We start from the raw sequence: 15,482 nt of genomic DNA on the forward strand, positions 1-15,482 counted from the left end.
CTCCCCTTTGACCTCTGGCCTTTCCTCTCTAAAAAGAGAGTCTGGGATACGTCCCTTTCAAGATGTTTTCTAGCTCTGAGCCTCCGTGTTTCCATGTTGCGCTCGGTTCGCATCCTGAGGAATCCACGTGAATCCCGTTCTTCGTCCAGATTCCTTATGCGTCCCCAGCTGACCCGGCCCCTGCCTGCCGTGGGGCCTCCCTGTCCCCTCCTCACCAGCCACCCTGGCTGTCTGTCCCCCGACCAGCCAGACCCAGTCCCCCTTGAGGACCCTGCACTGACCATCGCGCTTCCTGCAGGATTCACACCTTGGCCCATTGGCCCTTCGTCCTCCCTGGGAGGCCTTCTCCAGCCGTGCAGGGGTCGTCCCGCCCCCACTGCCACCCCTGACAGAGCACCGCGGTTTACTTCCTTTGTATCTGAAAGAACTTGTCTGTCGGCGTCTCCCCGAGTAGAACAGGCCTCTCTTGTGCATGTTATACCCGGCAAGCACCGTCCGCTGTCCTGGGGAAGCGGCAGAGAGAAAACACACACTGTCCCTGCCCCTCACGGTCCAGCAGGCGAAACTCACCATCAGCAACCACAACACACACGTGCACACGCACGCACACGCACGCACACACACACATGTGTGTGCCTGGTCATGTGGTGACAAGCACTGCTGTTTGATTCAGCTCGGGCAGCCAGAACCAAATGCATGCTGTGGGGCGTAGCGAACCGGTTCTGGAGGCTGGACGTCTGCGACGCGGCTGTCAGCACAGCCCGGCTGGGGGGAGGCCCCTCCGGGCAGAAGGCGGCTTCTGGCGGTGAACGCACGTGGAGGGGGGAGCCCTGCTGTCCCTATCAGGGCCGGCTCGAGGGGGTCAGAGCTGCAGCCTTAGGGCCTCATTGAACCTTCACACCTTCTCACCGGCTTGTCCCCTACAGTCACCTCTGGGTTAGGCCCCAACTTACCAACTTGGGGGACGCCATTCAGTCCATAAACTGTGAAGAACAGCAAGGCCGGCGAGGGGAGCGTGTGACCAGGCTACTCGCTCGCTGTTTCAGTGGCTGGTCCCTGCGTCGCACGCGGGACCAGCAGACACTGGCTGGCGGGGAGGGACACGTCTCGCGTGTGTGCCTGGCGGAAGCACGTCCCTGCCCAGGAGAAGAGCTCCCGCTCAGTCTGCCTGCGGTTAATGTCAGTGCGCGGGGCCCGGTAGGAATCGACCAATCTTGTCTTTCTCATCGAGAGCCGGTGTCCGCAGTGAGTGGGCTGCCCCCCGGCTGCCGGTGACGATGGCCTTGTGTCGCAGACCCTTCCCGTTCCCACCGTGTGTGTCTGTGCGCTACGGGCACGCGGTCTCCTTAGTATCACTTTCCCAGCGTCACTCCTGGTTTCCGGTCTTGCAGGCTCTTCTTCCACATCCTTCTGGTGCCCTGGGTCCTTCCCTCTCGAGTCAGCTCCTTGTTCCCCCAGCTGGCGCCTCCCTGAGATTCTGACGGGGATCGCTCACTCGGAACTCAGGTTGACTCGGGCACCGCCCATCCCGGCAGGAGAAGCGTCTCCTACTGGTGACCTGGTCTCTCTCCACTTACGCTTCCTTTCAGGGCAGTTCTGTCAGGTTGTCCGTGAAGGTAGCCCTGGTGGCATCTGACGTTTCTGACGTCACGTGGCCACGGCAGCCGTGGGAGATGGTTATCGATTTCTTTGCAGCCAAGGATAAATCCGAGAAAATATTTGCTCTGGCGTTTGTGAAGCTGATGAGATACGACGGGACGACGCTGAGGGATGGCGAGCACGACCTCATCGTCTACAAGGTAGGCTGGGGGTCGGGATAAGGTAGGTCAGGGGTCAGGATAAGGTAGGTAAGGGTCAGGATAAGGTAGCCGGGAGGACAGGATAAGGTAAGCCAGGGGACAGGATAAGGTAGGCTGGGGACAGGATAAGGTAGCCGGGAGGACAGGATAAGGTAGGCGGGGGGACGGGATAAGGTAGCCCGGGGGTCAGGATAAGGTAGGCTGAGGACAGAATACGGTAGGCGGGGGGATGGGGTAAGGGAGGCGGGGGACAGGTGGGGCTGCCGAGGCTACTGCTCCATTCCCTCCCGGGCCGCCTGGCCTGAGTGACATCTCCTTCGGGGGAAGCTGCTGTCCAGGGACATGGAATTATGCAAACACACACACCCCATGACCGTCCTGCGGCTGCTCCTCCTGAGAGGAGAGGAGGTACAGGTGCTGTGTAAAGAAACGCTCTTGTTAACATGGTTTAATCTCCAGGAATTAGAGGAATCATTAGGATAAACAGTTTAGCAGATGATAAAGAGCAAATTGCACGTGAGAAAGATTAGGGCTGAGGAGGGATAGAGAGAAAAGCCGTGGGCGGCTGATGGTGGCGTCCATCCCCCGACCCGCAGGCTGAAGCGAAGAAGCTGGAAGACGTGGCCACGTACCTGAGCCTGCCCTCCACGAAGGCGGAGCTGGAGGAGAAGGGCCACTCGGCCACGGGCAAGGGCATGCAGAGTCTGGGCAGCTGCACCATCAGCAAAGACTCCTTCCAGATCAGCACCCTCGTCTGCTCCACAAAGCTCACCCAGAACGGTGAGTGTGGGCAGCGCCTCGCCCGACACCATATCCCCCGCCGACCCTGGCCCTGCTTCAGGCCGGCCGAGGGGCTTCCGTAGGGGTGACCACGGCCAGCCGGTCATTCCCGCTCTCCTCAGTAGCGGTCCCTGCGGTCGTCGAGGGACAAGGAGAGGGGGTGACATCCCTCGGATTTAAAATCCACGCTCTGAATCTGATCTGAGATTAACCTTAAAGAGAGATCAAGCCATGGATTTACATTCAGAAAAGCTTTTCTCGGCCAAAGGGAGAAAAATGGCCTAAGGTCAAATCCACAGGACTGGGAGTCAGACCGACAACCGGGGTTGACCCCTAGCCCTGCGCTAACCCTGGAATGACCTTGAACTTGGTGCTGCAAACCTTGTTTTCTGCGTGGCGATGTTCCTTTGTTACAGTGTCTGCCTCAAAGGGCTTTGTGAGGCCTCTGTAGGGTGCCAGGCGCCCACCCTCTGTGTGTCCGCCTCCCCCAGCTGGCCTTCGGGAAAATGACCATTTCCCTTTATTTTTAAAAGCTGGTTTGATGCCATTTCTAGTCCCCCCAACAGGGAGGTAAGGCGCCCCCTGCTGGTGGACACACATCAAAGCGTGGCTGTGACCCAGCCTCAGATGGTGTCCTGTGACCCCATGCTTGGCTGGCCCCTGCGGGTACCAGGTTACCAGACGCACAGGGGCGGTGCAAGGATGAAGCGGCAGGGCCAGGAGGAAACAGCACAGCACCCAGAATGAGGACCAAAGAGACGATCAGGAATTGAAGATGTGGGCGCTCATGGGGACAGCTAACATGTTTTCATTTGTGATCCAAAGTGAAATCACGGGAAAGGCTACTCCTGCCGGACGTGCTCTGGGTCCCAGGGCCTAGGGAGGTTTCCATCCCCCAGGAGTCGCCGGCGGTGTTTTAATGGACAGTTACCGATGCGGAGCCCATCCCTGCAGAGGGAGCGGGCCTGAGGCTGTGCTGGAGGCTGAGGGTCCCTCTGCCCTGGGCATCTGGGAGAAGGTCCAGCCAGGCAGATGACAGTGGGAGAACGGCTCTGAGCAGGGGAGAGCCTGTTTTCAGAAACGAGAGCTGGCCCGCCCTCCCTGCCCCGGCCACCGCGGCCACTCCTTGGGAGCCCGCAGCCAGGCCCTGAGTCGTTCTTTGTTCCCGACGCACCCAGTGTGGTGCTGAGAGCGGGGATGTGTACCACAAACCCCGATGAATAACTCAGCCACGGCTTCTCCTTCAGGGATGGAACTTCCCAGGAACAAATCACCGTTTCAGAGAAATGGCTCTCAAAGGAGAACCGGGGCGTCCGCAGGCAATGCTGGGGTGGCCCGTGTGGACACGCCTGACATGCCACCATCCCCAAAGGAGGAGCCGTTCGCTGGGGGACATGAAAGCCAAAAGGGGCCCCCCTTCTCCGTAGTGAGCAGCATCATGTTGGAATCTCCATGTTGCCCAGCAACAGTTGTGGGGGGACCGGGGTGCCTCTCTCCCTCGGTTCCAGGGAGGGAAGGACCCTGGGGCTGAAGGGGTCCCCGGAGCTCCGTGGGAAGGAAATGTCCCCGGGGCGGCATGTTGGAGGCTGTGCTTGGCATGTCCACCACTATTTGGGGTGCTGTGCCCTTTTCATGTCGCCGTTTTAACTGTCAGCTATACATGGGGTAAGGTCACGTGAATGAGGGTGTATGTTTTGTTTTTGCTGTTTTTTTAAAAAATATTTTTATTGATTTTTTTCAGAGAGGAAGGGAGAGGGATAGAGAGTTAGAAACATCGATCAGCTGCCTCCTGCACACCCCCCACTGGGGATGCGCCCGCAACCAAGGTACATGCCCCCAACCAGAATCAAACCTGGGACCCTTCAGGTTCGATTGGCGCTCTATCCACTGAGCCGAACCGGTCAGGGCGAAGATGTATGTTTTGGGGCTCATCACATGTATGCCTGTTGCGTGGTTTTATTTTTCAGTTCCATTGGTGTCTTGTGTTCCCGGACATTCCACCTATTGTCCAAATGATATCGGCCTTTTCGGTGTTTCCTGGGTTTTTCTCACAGAGACAGTTCTTAGCTGAAACTCATTGGCTGTGAGCATCGATAGTCAGGTGCACTGTGCCAGTTGTGTGTTGTCACGTGACGGGTGCCGGGGTCCAACCCCGGCAGGTCCAGGGGTCCCCAAAGGTGTGGACGGAGTCGGCGAAGAAGGAATGACACGGAGACAGCGTTCAGTTGATTAGCAGCCTAGCCAGGATCTCTAGCCAAGTTCTGGTCAGGATCTCCAGCGAAGTTCTGTGTCCATGTTCTCTTGCTAGGTTCTCCAGCCAGGTTCTCCAGGTTCTCCAGCCAGGTTCAGTCACCAGGTTCTAGTCAGGTTCTCTTGCCATGTTCTATCCAGGTTCTTCAGCCAGGTTCTCTCGCTAGGTTCTGTCTCTAGGTTCTGGGGCCAGTTTCTGTCCAGGATCTTTTGCCATGTTCTCTTGCCAGGTTCTGTCTCTAGGTTCTGTCTCCAGTCTGTCCAGGATCTTTTGCCATGTTCTCTCCAGCGAAGTTTTTCTGTCTCTAGGTTCTGTGTAGGTTCTGTGTCTAGGTTCTGTGTGGGTTCTGTGTCTAGGTTCTTTGTCTCTTGGTTCTGTCTTCTAAGTTCTGTCTCCTGTTGTCTTGTTACATCTGTATTTATACCAGTTGATTCCAATCCTATCAATCTCTATTCCAAAGGTTAGGGCGTTTCTTATCTCCATTCCAGGGAGTAAAGATTATGTAGCTTAAGCATGATTGTTCGTAGTTAAAGTGATTAATTACCTGCCTGGCACTTAGTTAAGGGGTTTTATTCCCTCCCTAACTTCAGGGGAAAATCCCTACCTGGGGAAACAACCTTTCTCAGAGAGGTGACCTTGGTTAAAACACATAGTGCCAAGAAGGTGAGCAAACATATTAAGAACAGTATGCCATATATGCCAGGTCCCTTGAAACAGCAAGGATGGACTGGCTCCCGGCAGACGGGTAGTGAAATAACTTCACGTGAAACTGCGTAGACACCTCACCTTGCCCAGAGGGGCCCTGGACTCTGCCTCCCTGCCTGCCGGGGCCGTGGGCTGTCCGGAAATCCTTTCTGGACGTCCTGCGTCCTCCACCTTCAGTCTGTAAGGCCCACACACATTCAGTTTGCGATTTGGCAGCTAGAAAACAGAAACAGCCGTGAGGCCCAGCCATGGCCGGCCAGGCCTGCGTGAGGGCAGGAGCTCAGGGCAGCAGGGTCTCCGTGGGCCAGCCCCCCCCCCCCCCCTCAGTCCTGTCAGCTCGCAGCCCCAGGCCCTGAATTGATGGAGCTCTCTTGCATTATTTTATGGAAAAGTAGTCTCCTTCAGAGACGTGGGAGAGGAGGCCGGGAGGCACAGGGGGCGGGCCCCTCCCGGGCCTGCTGTGGGTGACAGCCCAGGGTGGCCCGCAGGCCCCCAGTGGCTTTTCGGAGCTGTTCCGTGGAGCTCACTTCTCGGCGAATGAGCTGGGAATCCCGAATCCAGCTGCCCGGGGCGGAGGGCGCGGCGGCACATTCAGCTGGGAGGTTTCCGAGGGGGTTGAGTTCGCTGTTTGAGACGCGTGCGGAGGACCCGGCAGAGGGCCTCGGGGGCGAGGGGAGGGGCCTGGCCCCGGGCTGACCTGGCTTCTGTTCCAGTGGACCTGCTGGGCCTCCTCAAGTGGCGCTCCAACACCAACCTGCTGCAGCAGAACCTGCGCCAGCTCATGAAGGTGGATGGCGGGGAGGTGGTCAAGGTGAGTGGGGTGGGGCCGGGCGGGGCCGGGGCGACTACCCCCCTCCCCCGCCCACACACACAGCCCCCCGCTTTCAGAGAGACGACTGTCTTATCTCTGTGAAAATTAATCACATGAAATGGCCTTAAATAAATGACGAGATGGTCAATGTCGGTACAAATTAATATCGTCGTCCACTTTCCGAACTTCGCAGGCGTTGAAACATCCCCACGCGTCCCCGGCTTGGGCCCTCGTTCCAGGTCCTCGCCGGCTCCGGCGCTGACCCTGTTAAAGGCACCCTAACCCGTTTCCCTGGTTCTGTAAGCGCCCCGACTCCCAGGGAGCCGGGGGAGTACGTTAACGTAACTCCAGGAGTCGCACAGTTAATGAAACTTTGTCCCCCGTCATGTTTAAGTCCCTCGTCACCTCAGGAATCAGTGTGTTTCTGCTGGTCTGGTCACACTCACCAGGGGAAATCAGGAGCCGTCTCGCCTTCTTCTCCCGTCCCCGATCTAATCTGTTTTCAGATCCGATTGCTCATCCCTGGGAACGTTCGCCTCTCTCCCTCTGCTCCCTGTGCACTGGGGACCCCTCAGGCTGGGGGACCCTTCAGGCCAGGAGACCCGTCCACCCCTCCCCTCGCTGGCCTGACGGTGCCTTGGCCAGCGTGTCCTATGTGCCCTGTAGGCCTGTAACCGACTTGTCTCAGGCACATGGCGTTACTGGGAGCCAGGCCCCGGGGTGGGGGGGGGTCCCCGATTTACTTAGCGGGGCTCCTCCTCCTCTGTTTAAGGACACCCATAGACTGTGGATTATTCCCACTTATTCAAGGCCTTCCTTCTGTCTACCTAAAGGAGTAGTAGAGTGATGACACTGTGATAGACTGAGGAAGGTCCTTGCTCAGTTAGCAAAAGATACCGTCTCCCATTCTGGTGTAACAGGAAAATGGTGATTTTGGTTCTCCAGTGGGTAGTCTTAGAGAGAGGATGGCTGTCTGCGGAGGGTGGCTGTCCAGAGAAGCCCTCTCGCAGCCCGTGTACGGGACCCCCTTCGCGGTGCTCGTATCCCGCAGCCCTGCGCTGCATGCGGATGAACCAGGCGGCCACGGCTCCCGGCTGTCACGCTCTGTGCTGTGATGATGTCCCTTTTCTGGTGGACCTGCTGCAGGGACACTGGGTGAACCGTGACGAGCCGGGCTTGGCAGCTGGAGAGGCTGTTGGCAGTCACATCGGGCTGTTCACAGATGGCAGAGCTTTGACCTTTGCAAGGATCTTACAATCTGAACATGGGGACAAATGATACAGAAGCAGGTGCTGTTGAGCCCTTGGTCACCAGACAGTGAAAAGCAGGAGAGGGTTGGAAAGTCCCGCGGCGGGGCCCTGGGGCCTCCCCCTGCGGCCAGTCCCATCGCTGGACTCAGCTCACCCGCATCTTTGTTCTGTGGTCACTGATCTCCGGTGTTTGTCTCGGCCTCTACTGGCTGGAAATATCCCCGAAGTGAGCAGCGTCGTAGGTGGCGCCCGGCCCAGGTGGGCATGAGAGCAGATCCAGGGCTCAGAGCCCGGCTGGCGAGGCGCCGAGCCCACCCCACGCCGTGTCTCCGCAGTTCCTCCAGGACACCCTGGACGCGCTGTTCAACATCATGATGGAGAACTCGGAGAGCGAGACCTTCGACACGCTCGTGTTCGATGCTCTGGTAAGAGGCCTGTCCTGTCCTCCACTCAGACGTTAGAGGCACGTCCGTAGGGGACCCATCGCGGTGACCTCGAAAGCGTTGCCCCGTGCATCCCATCCAAGCAATCAGGGAGAGCTAGGAGGTCTCCTTCAGTAGCTCCGGTTGGGCAGATGCCGTTCCTAGGGCAGGAGGAGGGCAGCTGGCTGACCAACTTCTGTCCGAACGTCTCGGAGTTCCCTGGGTCCCAGGGCGGAAGGATCAGGTGAAGATGCCCGCGGGTTGGCCTCATCTTACTAACGACACGGCCGGTTCACTTCCAGGTGTTCATCATCGGACTCATTGCCGACAGGAAGTTCCAGCACTTCAACCCCGTGCTGGAAACCTACATTAAGAAGCACTTCAGTGCGACGCTAGCCTACACGTAAGTTCTCTGGGTTGTTTTAAAACCAGGACGCTTTTTGCGTGTGCTTCTTGTAAAGGGTCACCTTCATGTCCTTTTTATCTACGACTGTACGGTCCCCTCCTCACAGCTCTGAATTTGCTGGGGGAATTTTTATTAGTATTTCCCTCTTCAGAGAGCTAAAAGTCTTACCAGCGGAGTTACGTAGTACATCCTGGTCCTTCTGGAATACGTTCTTTCTCTTCTCCCCCATCTTCTACTTACCTGACGTTTTCAGTTCCTGTTCGATGACCCTGAGAGACGGGGACAGGGTCTGCCCCTGTGCGGCTTCCCCGCCAGCTTGGATGAATGAATAAATGCATGTTTTCTTGTTGGACATCATTGCTTGCTTCGTGGGAATAAAAGTCAGTGTGGTGCTTTTCATTATAGCTTTTTGCTCTTTAAAGGATGCGTTCCCTTTTGTTGCGAAGCTTCAGCTGTGACTCACTTGGATTCTTCGTGCCCACCCAACTGCTCTTGACCGGCCCCCACACCCCCATAGGCGCCCCTGTGGGTCTCACACACACCAGAGGGCGGGGGGAGGCCGGGCCCCAGACCCTGCTCACCTGGTGTCGAGTGGCGCAGTCCTGGAGCCCAGCCACCTGGGCTTCCTGGAAGCTCTCAGGTGCTTCACCCCTCTGGGTTTCAGTCTTCTCATCTGTAAAATGGGCACGATCGTAGGTGTGTGAGGTTTCAGTATTATTAGCATTCTATGACGAGTTAGTTACCTTCTGTCTCTCACAGTGGGGGTCACGGACATTCAAAATTTTAATTGTGTGAGTTTCAGTGAGAAAAGAGATTTAAATAATGTCTTTTTAAAATTCGTTTAAAACATTATAGTTTGACAAACAAGGTTATATTAGTTTCAGGTGTACAGCATAGCGGTTTGACCTCCTTTCGTTCACAACATCCCCTGGGGGGGAATTATCTTTGGTGCCATTAAGTTGGTCAAAGCTCCCATCTGTGCCTGGACCGAGTCCTTGCCTGGGTACAGCCCTGCACTCAAGGTCAGAGGTCTGACGCCGCAGTCCTGGCCCTGGATTCTTTCGTGTAGGCCTTGATGCCTGTGGCGTGGGCAGTGCCTCAAGTGGGCAGCGCTGCCCGGCCAAGCACCCTGAGCCAGCTTGGATGAGCCCTGTGCTCACTTGCTAACACACGTGTGCTCACAACACGTGGTCTGTCGGTGGCGAGGCCCTTTGCCTGCACTTTGGATAGTTCCTTACCGCCCCTCCCCCTCGCTGTGGCAACGCAAACACAACCTCAAACAAGCGGGCGGGAGTCGGGCAGGTGTAGGGAAGTGGCCTGAATGTGACGTGACCTTCGCGTGCGTCACTTTGGCAGTTCTGCTTTTTTATTGAAATGTGGCCACGCAGCTCTTCTCTGATTAGATTGGGAACTTCATTTCTGGTTTTTGAACCACGTGCCCCGCTGCTCTGGGATCCGTGTGTTGTCGCGGCCCGTCGTTGGGGGAAGGAGGGGCCTTAGGAAAGTGGGCCTGGTGGCCAGTGAGTCAGTGGGAGGAGCAGAAAGTATCATTTTATCTTCCAGCGATGATGCACTCCCTGCGAATCAGCGCGCTCTAGTTCAGTGGTCGCCAGCCTTTCGGACCTCACGGACCACCGGTTGGCGACCGCTGCCCTAGTTCAGTCTCTGTACTCGGCCGAAAAGGAAATCTTCACCTTGTGGAAAAGGAATATTCGTCTCATGTTTTGAGAACCTACACCACCAGTGTTTGTTTGGTTTCTAATTAACTTTCTCTTATACTTTTTTACTTGGAGCAAATTTACTACCATTTGACCTTTTTGTTTTCTGAATTCCAGAAAAATAGAAAAGTTTTGATGCTCTTTGTTTTTCTTGTAACAGGGATTGTTTTAAAAACGACCTTTGGCTTAAGCACTCATCTAACCTATGAAGCTGTGAATTAAAATCAGACTTTCCATATGGACTTTATTTGTACCAACTGTCTATGATTACTTATGTCATGGTATGGAAAAATTTAAGAATAATTCTGACCAATTTTGGTATATTATAAACTTTGTAAACTTCTGTTATCATGACAAAAGGTTTGAAATGTTTTCATGTTAGGGAGTCACTTGTTTTTGGATGACAATTTATAAAGATATCGACTCTCTAAGAGAAGTAGAGTCCTTATACTTTTAAAACTAAATGTGTGCAATTCTATTAGAAAATGTAAAATAAAATTCACAAAACTTTTCATGTAATACCCATGTTCTCATAAAATGTTTATAGTCTTTTATATGAAGCCTCTTAGAAAACTCATCAAAAATTAAGAATATTTGCTATTTGAAAAATGGGCTGTAAAATTTTCATTTTGAGTGTAAATAGCCTAGTTTTAGAAAACGAACTAGAGGTGGCTGAAAGGGTCCCCAATAACAAATACTATTTCGTGCAATGCCTTCTTAAAATTTCGGTGAAACCCACATAACACAGAAGGTACCATTTTAAACCGTTTTCAAGTGTTCAGGTCATATACACTTTTAGCACTTAGTGAATCCAATGTTGTGCGAGCATTATCTTGTTACAGACCATTTTCAGTTTAATGTCCTTTTGCAGAGATTTTCTTTGGTGCCTCACGTGGGCTAGAAAGCAAATCCTTTGATGTTTTTATTTCACGCCGGGGAAGCTGGTTTGCACATCTGCACCTGGGCGTCTTCCCTTGCCGATCAGCGGTAATACCCACTACTTGCCTCATAGAGCTGTTGTGAGGAGTGAGTCACAGAATACATTCCAGTGCTCAGGGCAACATCTCAAACGTAGGAAGTGCTCCCATCGCACTCTTCTGAGAGCTGCTCTCGGGGTCCCTTTCCATCCATTCAGAACGCATTTACAAATGTGCATACGCCAGGAGGTGTGAACCCAAATCAAACTCACCCCCCGGGGGATCTCTCTGGGCCAGGGCCGCGCCGAGGGCTGTGATTTGGGGAACTTATTAATTTGTGTTTCCATCGTGAACAGGAAGCTGACGAAAGTGTTGCGGAACTACGTGGACAACGCCGAGAAGCCGGGAGTCAACGAGCAGCTGTACAAAGCGATGAAGGCCCTGGAGTACATCTTCAAGTTCATCGTGCGCTCCCGCGTGCTCTTCAACCAGTAGGTGTCGCGGGGTGGATGGGCGGGCTCCGCTGGGTGCTCCTGGGTTTCCCGCTCCTGTCCCCCCTCTTTCCCTTTTCCTCCCTCTTCCTCTCCCCTTTCCTTCTTGCCTTGGGGCTAGGATGGCAGAGCAGTGACAGGGCCCGCCATCGCTTGGCTGCAGCGCGGGGATTACCTGGGGAGAAAAGCAGCGGGGCTCTCGGCAGGAACGCGGAGGTCTTCTTTGCCTTCTTTCGTGAAGGGCCTGCTGTATTTTCATGGAACGCAGCAGCTTCGCAAAATTCCCGGGCACTTGGCAGTAACTATTCTGCTAGAGAACAGGAGGGAGCACCTTGGCGATGAAGATACTGAACTTACCGTGACCACGCCGCTCTCTCCCTCCCTCGCGATGCGCGTCCTTCCTGGCTGTTGTTTTCCGAAAGCTCATTCTGTGTAGAAATGAGGACAGCGGCTTTAAATCTCTGGCCAGGAGACGCTTGCTTCCCCGGGGAACCACAGAAAGATTGCTGACAGCAGGGGCACTTGTGGGGTTTCTGTTTGTCTGTGTTGTCTGCGTGGGCGGGCGCATCCCATGAACCGGAAAGCCACAGACAGCCACCTCCTGGTCAGGCCCCGGGTCACGCTCCTGAAGGGGTCCTGGCGGGCTCCCCGCCGGCGTTCCCGCGCTGTGGGGTGTCCACCTGTCCCCTGGTGTTAGCTCTGTGCGTAGTTACTGGTCAGGGATAAGTTGCCCCAGATTTGTCATGTTGTGTCATTTCCTGGGCAACGAAAGTAAGATGCGGGTTGTAGACAAAGATCTCGTCATTCCTTGTGAATGAATCCTTAGGACATTCCGTGGAGCGAGGAATGAGGATGGGTTTTATTCATCGACTTAGGCCCCGACCGCCTCTGGCTCCCCCTCCCTCCTTCCACCTCCAGGCAGGTCAACAGGGGACCTTTGGCTTTGTCCGGTGAGACCGAGAGGGGAGAGCGGAGACCCCCCTCTCATCCCAGGAAGCTGCTTCCGGCAGGTCCTGTACTTCGTCCTTGTGTGTGGAGGACATTTCCATTCCTGTGAGGTCTCGGCAAGCAGCTGCCTTCTTCCCCCGGATGTTCTGCCCTCTCTCGGTTTCCATCATTTTTACATTTCTTAGGTTTACAAGTTCGATTTTTTTTTTCTCTCCTAAAATTTTCCACCTAAGCTTCTCTTCTGTCCCTCTCTCTATTTTCCATGTTTCCATCTTCCTATGTGTTTACCCTTTGCTCTTTATTTTAAAGTACACTCATTATATTTACTTGACTTTCTGGTTGCCTAACTACAGTGTCTTGATCACTGTGGATGTGGCCACTGGCTTTCTTCCCTCCTTGAGTGGCCGTGGGTCTGTGCGTAGTCATTTTTGTTTGAATGCAGGACACTGTATGTCAGCGTGTAGAGGCGCCAGGTGACGCCGCCTCCTTTCAGAGCGGCCCCTCCTTCCCCTCCAGGCAGAGCAGCGGGCCGAGCCCTTGCTGGACAGGCTGTTCCCAGTCGCGCCTGCGGGTGGCCTCGCTGAGCCTCGGTCTACAGTAGTGGCCCCTCATCCTCCTGGGTTTTCAGCATCGAGCCAGCTGTGTCCTCTGGGGCCATCTCCCTGGCGTTTCCAGCACTCCATTCCTTATCTCTGGAGACTGACAAAAACTCCACTCCCATTTACAGACGTTTTCACTTTTGCTTTTAGTCTCCTGACCCATAAAGTCGCAGGAACTGGCAGGTAACCTGAAGGGTGCAGACCGACTCACCAGCGTTTCTATCAGCCCCCAAGCACCTTTCCCTGTCACCTGCAAGCAGACGCGCATGACTCCGTGATTTTTTTAAAAAAATTTTTATATATTTTTATTGATTTCAGAGAGGAAGGAAGAGGGAGCGAGAGATAGAAACATCAGTGATGAGAGAGGATCATTGATCGGCTGCCTCCTGCACGCCCCGCACTGGGGATGGAGCCCGCAACCCTGGCCTGTGCCCTGACCTGGAATCTAACCATGACCTCCTGGTTCATAGGTCGATGCTCAACCACTGAGCTCGCCGGCCTGGCCTGGCTCCGTGATTGTAATTGCTCGGTGCGCCATTGAAACCAACGCCTGCTTGAAAACCCTTTACAGACAGACGAGGTCACAGTTCCCCATTTTAGACAGTTGCTTACTTTGCAGAGGGACTCATTTAAATATAAGATAAATACCTCCAGGGTAATTAATTATCAGTTTACAAAGTTTTGCCTTGTACACGAGTCTTCAGGTAAGAGGTGCTTTTAATTAGGCAGGAGGCTCATCTCTGTTAATAAAGCATCTGAGTTGCAATACTTTAAAATGCAAATGCATTGCTTCTTCATGACACAGTAACTTGAAGTAACGGCTGATAAGTAATTTATAGATGAAACTTACAGTTAGCACCCTTTATTTGCATACATGAAACCCATGCGATACTTACTCGTTATCTATCCATTTCCTGACTAGGCGCCACCACTTGCAAGTTTTCCCATCAGCACCAGTTCTGTGATGAATGAATTTGTCTGGTATCATTTCTTTAAAATAAAGTGATTTCAAGCTTACTGTTATGGTATCATTTTCAAGTGGTTATAAGGTTATGTTAAATTTAGGCAATTAAGTGTCTCTGTGACTCAATTATGTAATATTAAAAGTTTAAAACCACTGGCAGGCCCTAGCTGGTGTGGTTCAATGGATAGAGCATCGGCCTGAGGCCTGAAGGTTACCGGGTTCAATTCTAGTCAAGGGCACGTGCTGGGGTTGCGGACTTGATCCCCAGTAGGGGGCATGCAGGAGGTGGCTGATCAATGATTCTCTCTCATCATTGATGTTTCTATGCCTCCCTTTCTTTTCCTAAAATCAATAAAAATATTTAAAAATAAAATAAAACCACTGGCAGGAAATACACCCGAATATTAATCCTATAACTTCTGTGGGATAGAATTAAAGCTGAAGTTCTCCATCCTTCCTTCCTCTCACCCTTTCTCTCTATTTACCTCCTTCCCCCCTTTCCAGACGTTTCTGTGTTTTTCAGGTTTACACACTGGGTCATGTGACAGTGAGGAAAACAGTACATAGTGGGATTGAAAACCAGCTTCTTGGAGGCGCAGGCGTCTCCGTGGCCTGTGGTGCAGCGCAATCTCATTTCCCAGCGCCTCCTGGCTCGGGGGTGTCCCAAGGTCACTCACACTCTAACGGCCGCCCGAACAGCACCTTGGTAGCTGGAGACGCAGGCACCCTGGGGGTGAGGCGCCGCGGCCCCACAGAGCGTGTTCCTTTGCAGGCTGTACGAGAACAAGGGCGAGGCCGACTTCATGGAGTCCCTCCTGCAGCTGTTCCGGTCCATCAGCGCCATGATGAGCAGCATGTCGGACCAGACCCTCAGGGTGAAGGTAGGCCCTCGCTCGCCGCCATGGCCATGCTCAAGGCCAGCCCCCGGCTGCAGGGTTCCTGGGCCACTGGGAGGAGCGGCTGCTCATCCTACCAGGCTTGGACTTGGGCGGAGGCCCCGGCTGGCTTTTGTGGCACACATGACCCTGCCCCCTGTGTGAGGGGTGGTGCTGTCCTCTGTGGGGCCTCTAAATGCTGACTCTGCTGTATCTGCTCCCAGGCGGGAGGTTCTGCACTCTCGCTCTGTAAATACTAGAGGCCGCTGCACGAAAACTCATGCAAGGGTAGGCCTTCCTTCCCCCAGCTGCTGGCACCGGTTTCCCTCTGGCACCCGGGACTCGGGCTTCGCTCTGGCCACCGCTGGCAGGTGCCCGGGACCGAGCTGCTTCGCTCCAGCCACGGCTTCATCCGGAAGGATGTCCGGAATGACGCCCGGAAGGACGTTTGGTCTAATTAGCATATTACCCTTTTATTATTTGTGAATATGGGGGCTTTGATGAGAGTAAGGGAACAGGTGCTTCAGTCTCTGAGGAGGTGTAGGA

At 54.3% G+C, this 15,482-nt stretch overlaps 1 protein-coding gene across 5 annotated transcripts in view; it reads left to right on the forward strand.

Moving 5' to 3' along the window:
• DOCK1 (dedicator of cytokinesis 1) overlaps nt 1–15,482 on the forward strand; it is a 287,578-nt gene that overhangs the window by 70,171 nt on the left and 201,925 nt on the right. For all 5 annotated transcript variants that reach the window (XM_036335669.1, XM_036335666.1, XM_036335667.1 and 2 more), the window contains exons 17-23: nt 1,696–1,799; nt 2,396–2,579; nt 6,249–6,346; nt 7,932–8,021; nt 8,321–8,421; nt 11,416–11,550; nt 14,834–14,942. In XM_036335669.1, the coding sequence (XP_036191562.1) occupies nt 1,696–1,799; nt 2,396–2,579; nt 6,249–6,346; nt 7,932–8,021; nt 8,321–8,421; nt 11,416–11,550; nt 14,834–14,942 (821 nt within the window). The remainder of the gene's footprint in view (nt 1–1,695; nt 1,800–2,395; nt 2,580–6,248; nt 6,347–7,931; nt 8,022–8,320; nt 8,422–11,415; nt 11,551–14,833; nt 14,943–15,482) is intronic.

Source organism: Myotis myotis, unplaced genomic scaffold, assembly GCF_014108235.1.
Source record: "Myotis myotis isolate mMyoMyo1 unplaced genomic scaffold, mMyoMyo1.p scaffold_m19_p_15, whole genome shotgun sequence".
Lineage (NCBI taxonomy): Eukaryota > Metazoa > Chordata > Mammalia > Chiroptera > Vespertilionidae > Myotis > Myotis myotis.